Consider the following 7,176-nt stretch of genomic DNA (forward strand, 5'->3'; position numbering starts at 1 on the left):
TAAAAAATTCAGCTGCAAAAATTCAGCTGCAAAAATTCAGCTGCAAAAAATTCAGCAGCAAAAATTCAGCCACAAAAGTGTTGACCAGTTGGTGAACTCAAGCCAAAGCGATCTACACTCGATAGAGTCGAGCAGCTTCTAGCCAATGAAATTAGCTAATTTGGTCACGTGACACAGCGGCTGCGCTCAGCGCTTTTCCCGGCTAAATGAAGATTTGAAAAGATGGGAATAAAAAAAAACAAAAAAACAACCTGCAAAACTTAGTTTGTGCTATGATACAGGTTAACCAAACAATTTAGAATTACCTGAAAGTTATGTTTGATGCGCTCAGGACTGAAGCTCTTTGGAATGACGACCACACCTCTTTGTATGTTGAAGCGGAGAGCTACCTGAGCACTACTCTTGTTGTACTTCTTGCCAATAGACACCAGCAGTTCATCTTCCAGAAGAGGAGGAGACTTTACATTTACCCTTAATGAGACATAAAAACATCTATTTATGCATATATGTATATACGGTATATGTATTTGTGTGCACATGTGTATTTACCAAAAACACATACCAAGAAGCATCTCTAGAAGAACCAAGGGGGCAGTAGCCCACAATCACAATCTCATTTTGACGGCAGTACTCCAGAAGTTTAGGCTGAGTGAAATATGGGTGACATTCAACCTACAAGGTCAGTGAAAGGAGAGCACACCATTAATCGTGAATCTTTGCCTAAATTAACTCTCTATTTAACTTGTTATCAGATCAGAAGGATTGACTTTGGAATCTATGTACCAACCTTGGCAATACAAATAGGCCTTTGTAGAGTTTACTCCACAACTGTGACTTTAACTGGACATGTGTGATCTTTATCTGATTAGACAGTTTTTTCATGTTAACAAACACATTTTTAAAAATAAAAATATATTTATTATATCTATCTACACGTCTCCACCAGAGGTACCTATAAAAATGGAGATCAGGGTGTATATGAAGACTATACTGAGGTGAGTGTGTAAGTATAGAGGAGACTTATGGTGACCTGATTGGACACAGGTTTGTGTTTCAGGCCAGGTTTTCTGAGCAGCAGCTCCAGCTGCCGGCGGTTGAAGTTGGAGACTCCCAGAGACTTCACCAGCCCTGCATCTTTGCAAGCTTCTAAAGCCTAAAGAGAGAATACAGAACTGAGTAAAAAAATTAGTTAAAAGCAGCAGCATGTTAGCAAAAGCAGGTATCCTGACTAATACACCTGCTAAAATGAATTTATTAGGCTTTATTTTGCTTCTTTCGGAGTTAAATACTGTTTATACTTTGTTTATATTTAATCATTTATTTGAAAGTCAGTATGACAAATAACAGTTGAAAATAACATTATGATGAATGTAATGATAAATTTACATAATTTTTGTACAAGTAACTAATTAATTTCAGTCTTTGCAATAAAAACAACTAGATCTAGAGTGACCAGATCTCCAAAAAAAAAAAAAAAGTAGGACAACCAGATTGCATTAAAAGACGACTGGAGTTTTTGTATGCAGATTTTCTCCAGCTGTGTTTTTCTTGTGTGATACAGATTTACAGTATTTCTCGCTCTCATCTCTGCATGAAATAATAATAATAAAAAAACTTTCCAAAAGACCTTTCTGAGAATCACCTTTTATCAGCCTTACCCAGTTATTAACTACACAACAGTCTTTTTTTGTGGCTTTTGTTTTTATTTGATTACTTTATTAATCCCAAAGGGAAATTAAATGTTGGAGTAACTCATAAGTTACTTTTTAAACAGGTGTTGTGGGTGTTGATAGCTGTGGGCATATATTAAATAATTTACCTGTTCTGTTTTGGTTTTAAGAGCAGAATGCAAAGGTTGCTGATGACTTATTTGTGTTTGGGTTTGTTCGTTGAGTTCTTTAAAGAAATGCCTGTTAATAATTTTTTTGACTTTTCAGAAGTTGGCTGAGTGAAATATGGGCGATTGTTACAATTTGTGGAACAGAGTTGAAAATGCAGAAACCATAACAGATCGTGTAATACAGTCTTACAATTTTCTACATGCATTGTATTGTGTTTTACAACTCCAAGCAAAATCTATGTATCCATCTTTTTCTGTCAGTCAGTTATTAAGACCTTATTCTGTAAAGTATTTGTTTTTCAATATAAGATATTAGATTATCATGTGTTATTGCTAGTTGAGAGTTATAGCTGTCTAAAATGTGTTTAACTGACCTGACCAAATAAATTGTAATACCTAATTAGAACACCGTGTTTACAGCTATGCAAGCATAAAACCTTTTTTCTATTGTTATTTTACTCTGTTATCAGATTGCATTGCATGGATAGCTCACCTCCCATGTTGCACAGAGGTCTGTCTGGTGGTAGATGTATTTTCCATTCTGATCTTTAGGGTAAAATTCCTTGCCGGGCTGAAAAATTGGCACAGTTAATTACTCTGCAATAATAGTTTATGCTAAGTCTTATCTACTCTGGCAGCCTAATTGGTGGCTTAGTCTACACCTGAACAATAATTCATTGCAGCAGTGACTGACCTTCACACATGCATTATCATCTCTTTAAGATTCTGTATGTTTAGCATTTTGGCACCTTGAAAGCCATAGGAAGCTCCACAATGTAGAGATCCACATAGTCCATTTTTAGGGTTTTCAATGTCCTTTCCAAAGCAGGTCTCACTAACTCAGGAGGATGGAAGGTATTCCAGAGCTAGGGATTACAATATAATGTGGCATAAATTTTCAGAACATAACCATAAGATTTTAAAGTAGAAATGTAAGATAATATTAAGAAACATAACAAATAGTAGCAAACAATCTTATTTCATAGACAGTCATTTGTAGAAATTTGAATTGGTTATGTATATCTGATTTAATTAGACACATATAGGTTTGTTACCTTGCCACAGTAAAATATGTCCTCTCTTCTGACAGTTCCATCTGCAATCTTTTCTCTAATAGCTTGGCCGACCTCATGCTCATTGAAATACACCAGCGCCCCGTCAAAGTGCCTGTATCCAACTTCTATGGCCAGCTTGACACATTCGAGAGCTGTTCCCTTTGGCGTCTTTATAAATACAAATCACACATGCTTTTTGAATACACAATGCTTTAATGAATTTTCCTATTTGAGGTAGAAAGGGTTAAGAAAACACAATCATATTAGTTTTCTCCAACTCACTGTGCGAGGGTCTCCATAGGTTCCCAATCCAAGAAGTGGAATACAATTGCCATCACTGAGAGAAATACTGTGGCTCTCTACTGAAAGATTCATTGGTGTAAAAATGTGCATTCAAAAGAGACTTTATCAACTCAACCTAAAAGATAACAGAGCTCGACCCTGGACTTTGAACCTAGTTAACATATCATCAAGCAAACAGTCAGTGGCCTCTAACTGAGGCAACCATTTTATTACATGGATGTTTAATGTGAACATTCAGTTCTTTGTGTTGAACTACTATAATTGTGCTCCTAAATGTTGCTAAGCTAGTTGCAGTTTGTCTGTTATAAAAAGAGTATTCCATTTATTTGCCTAGGATTCAATTTTTTGCATATTTTAAGTCTTCTGGATCAGAAGTCTATATCCATGTCCTCTTCTGGCTGAGGCATGTCTCGCTCATTGTCATGCTGCTCACTGCCTTCATCAGAGTCCTCCTTATTGTGAACTGAAGATGCACAAAAGCAAAACAGTCTGTGATCAATTAAGAAGTGTCATTTTTTCCTCTAATATTTTTGTTGATGATTGTGTCAGAACCTCAGAACGTAGGACGCAGAATTCAAGCAGACAGACCAGGATGATTACAAACAAGAGTTTATCAAACGCGAACATGCGGGTAATCGTCAGTTGGGGCGGGTTCACTGGATACTCTGTAGAGACAGAAATTCAGGTCAGAGACTTGTGAACTCAGATGGGAAACGATAATGAGCTTGAATAATCTGGCATCAATGGCTGGAAACAGGTAGCTTAAATAGAAGCGGGGACAGGTGGATCTGATTAGACACAAGGAGTACTGGGCGGAGCAAAGCATATGTAAGTAAAGAGCGAAATCCAGCCATAGGTGCCAAGATTATGACAGATTGATGAAAGATAATCTAATAAATTAATGTATCATGAACTGCAGCATACGGCAATTAAATAATTAGTAAAACAAAAAATTACATAATAAAACTGTGAAAAAAAGAAGACAATTTTGACAAAAATCTGATATGTCACGTGCAATGTATTAGCCTGTATTAGAAAAATTGTTTACTGCTGTATAAGAGGACCCTTCATAAAGCATCCTCTCTGGAGGATGGGACAGCATCTGAGGTAGCCATAGAATCTGAACCGGGTTTAGATTGCTTTGATCCAGTTGAACTTTCAAAGTTAGCAAAATTATTGTCTTCATCTAAGCCTTCAACTTGTATGTTAGATCCAGTTCCAACCAGGTTATTTAAGGAGGTATTCCCTTGGATCTCCTCCTCCATTTTAGATGTGACTAATCTATCTCTGTTACAGGGATATGTACCAAAGGCTTTTAAGGTTGCTGTAATTCAACCTTTTCTTAAGAAACCGTCTCTTGACCCAGATGACTTGGTCAATTAAAAACCTATATCAAATCTTCCTCTGTTATCTAAAATTCTTGAGAAAGAAGTTGCCAACCAAGTTTGCGATCACCTACACCATAATGAACTTTTTTAATCAGTATCAGTCTGGCTTTACAGCTCATCATAGCACTGAAACAGCTCTGGTGAAAGTCACTAATGATATTCTCATGGCCTCAGATAATGGACTTGTATCTGTGCTCGTCTTCTTGGATCTCAGTGCTGCATTTGATACAGTTGACCACAATATTCTTTTAGAAAGACTTGAATATTTTGTTGGAATTAAAGGAACAGCACTAGACTAGTTTAAATGTTTTCGATCTGATTGATTTCAGTTTGTTCACGTCAATGACAAATCTTCTTCATGCTCAAAGGTTACCTGTGGAGTACCACAGGGATCAGTGCTAGGACTAATTCTCTTTACTATATATATGCTCCCAATCTGTAGAGTTATTAGACAGCATGGGATTAATTTTTACTGTTATGCTGACGATACCCAACTCTATCTGTGTATAAATCCAGATGAAGCTAACCCATTACATAGATTACAGGCATGTCCGTTCTTCCCTATTTATGCTGGGTTTATAGGCTCATTAGATACCTTTTCCCCTATGTTAAGCAGGGGAGCGCTATCTGAAGAGGTTAATATGCCCATCAGATTCTGTACAACCCAATTTAACAAGAACTCCCAATTTAACCCCGGTGAACGAGGGGGTGGCCTCCCTCCGCATACATGTGGGGGGACGGGTTCTGACTGTTGTTTGTGCTTATGCACCAAACAGCAGTTCAGATTACTCACCCTTTTTGGAGTCTTTGGGGGGGTTCTGGAGGTTGGAAGGAATGGCTCACCTGACTTGAACTCGAGTGGTGTTCTGTTGTTGGACTTCTGTGCTAATCATGGATTGTTCATAACGAACACCATGTTCAAGGATAAGGGTGTCCATATGTGCTTTTGGCACCAGGACATCCTAGGCCGCAGTTCAATGTTCGACTTTGTTGTTCTTTCATCTGACCTGCGGCCACATGTCTTGGACACTCGGGTGAAGAGAGGGGCTCTCCACCAATCACTACCTGGTGGTGAGTTGGCTCCGATGGTGGGGGAGGACGCCGGTCAGACCTGGTAGGCCCAAACGTATTGTGAGGGTCTGCTCGGAATGTCTGGCAAAGTACCCCGTGAGAAGGAGCTTTAACTCCCATCTCTGACAGAGCTTTGAACACGTTCTGAGGGAGGTGGGGGACATTGAGTCTGAGTGGACCAAGTTCCATGCCTCTATTGTTGAGGCGGCTAGTCGGAGCTGTGGCTGCAAGGTTGTCGGTGGATGTCGCGGCGGCAACCCTCAAACAAGCTGGAGGACACCAGCGGTGAGGGAAGCTGTCAATAAGTCCTATCGGGCTTATTGACCTGTGGGACTCTAGAAGGTGGCTCGGCTGGTAGCTGAAGCAAAAACTCGAGCAGCGGAAGAGTTTAGAGAGGCCATTCAGAAAGACTCTGATCCACAATTTAGCGTCTCAGGAACGAAGAAGCAGAGCAGTACAAACACTATTTATAGTGGGGGTGGTGGGCTGTTGACTTCAACTTGGAACGTCATATGTTGCTGGGCGGAGTACTTCAAAGACCTTAATCCCACCAACACATCTTCCATTGAGGAAGCAGAGCCTGGGGGCTCCAGCTCAGGTTCTCCTTTCTCTGGTGCTGAAGTCACTGAGGTGGTTAAAAAGCTCCTCGTTGGCAAGGCCCCAGGGGTGGATGAGATTCGCCCTGAGGACCTTAAGGCTCTGGATGTTGTGCGGCTGTGTTGGTTACCGCGGCTCTGCAACATTGCATGGACATCAGGGGCAGTTCCCCTGGATTGGCAGACTGGGGTGGTGGTCCCTGTATTTAAAAAAGGGGACCGGAGGGTGTGTTCCAACTACAGAGGAATCACACTCTTAAGCCTCCCTGGTAAAGTCTATTCCGGGATTCTGGAAAGGAGGGTCCGTCGGATAGTCGAATCTCGGATTCAGGAAGAGCAGTGTGGTTTTTGTCCTGGCCATGGAACAATGGATTAGCTCTACACCCTCAGCAGGATTCTGGAGGGTACATGGGAGTTTGCCCAACCAGTCTACATGTGTTTTCTGGATCTGATTTCTGGAGGTCTCTGGGGGGTTCTTTTGGGGGGTACTCCGGGAGTACCAGGCCCTTTAATAAGGGTTGTTAGGTCTCTGTACGACCGGTTTCAGAGCCTGGTCCGCATAGTCTGCAGTAAGTCGGACTCGTTTCTGGTGAGGGTTGGACTCCGCCAAGGTTGCCCTTTGTGTCCGATTCTGTTCATAACTTTTATGGACAAAATTTCTAGGCGCAACCATGGTGTTGAGGGGATCTGTTTTGATGGCCTTAGGATTGCATCTCTGTTAATCACAGATGATGTGGTTCTATTGGCTTCATCAGTGCAGGATCTACAGCTCTCACTGGAGCAGGTTGGGGAGGATGTGAAGGGATTTGTATGTGAACCATATACCGTTCCCCCCATGTTAAGCCAGTTGAACACTATCTGATAAGACTTTAGGAATGCTCTCTAACGAGGTGTATATGCCCATCAGATTCCGTTCCCCCCAA

General features: G+C 40.6%; 1 protein-coding gene across 1 annotated transcript in view; it reads right to left on the minus strand.

Moving 5' to 3' along the window:
• Positions 1 to 3,270, minus strand: part of LOC107094041 (3-oxo-5-beta-steroid 4-dehydrogenase-like) — a 5,827-nt gene extending 2,557 nt beyond the window's left edge. Inside the window, exons 1-7 of the mRNA XM_015389439.1 lie at positions 3,178 to 3,270; positions 2,896 to 3,063; positions 2,590 to 2,706; positions 2,334 to 2,411; positions 1,031 to 1,153; positions 563 to 672; positions 306 to 471 (exon numbers count right to left, since the gene is read on the minus strand). Coding sequence (XP_015244925.1) covers positions 306 to 471; positions 563 to 672; positions 1,031 to 1,153; positions 2,334 to 2,411; positions 2,590 to 2,706; positions 2,896 to 3,063; positions 3,178 to 3,270 — 855 coding nt within the window. The remainder of the gene's footprint in view (positions 1 to 305; positions 472 to 562; positions 673 to 1,030; positions 1,154 to 2,333; positions 2,412 to 2,589; positions 2,707 to 2,895; positions 3,064 to 3,177) is intronic.
• Between the last annotated feature and the right edge of the window lie 3,906 nt (positions 3,271 to 7,176).

Source organism: Cyprinodon variegatus, unplaced genomic scaffold (genome assembly GCF_000732505.1).
Source record: "Cyprinodon variegatus isolate N-32 unplaced genomic scaffold, C_variegatus-1.0 Scaffold459, whole genome shotgun sequence".
NCBI lineage: Eukaryota > Metazoa > Chordata > Actinopteri > Cyprinodontiformes > Cyprinodontidae > Cyprinodon > Cyprinodon variegatus.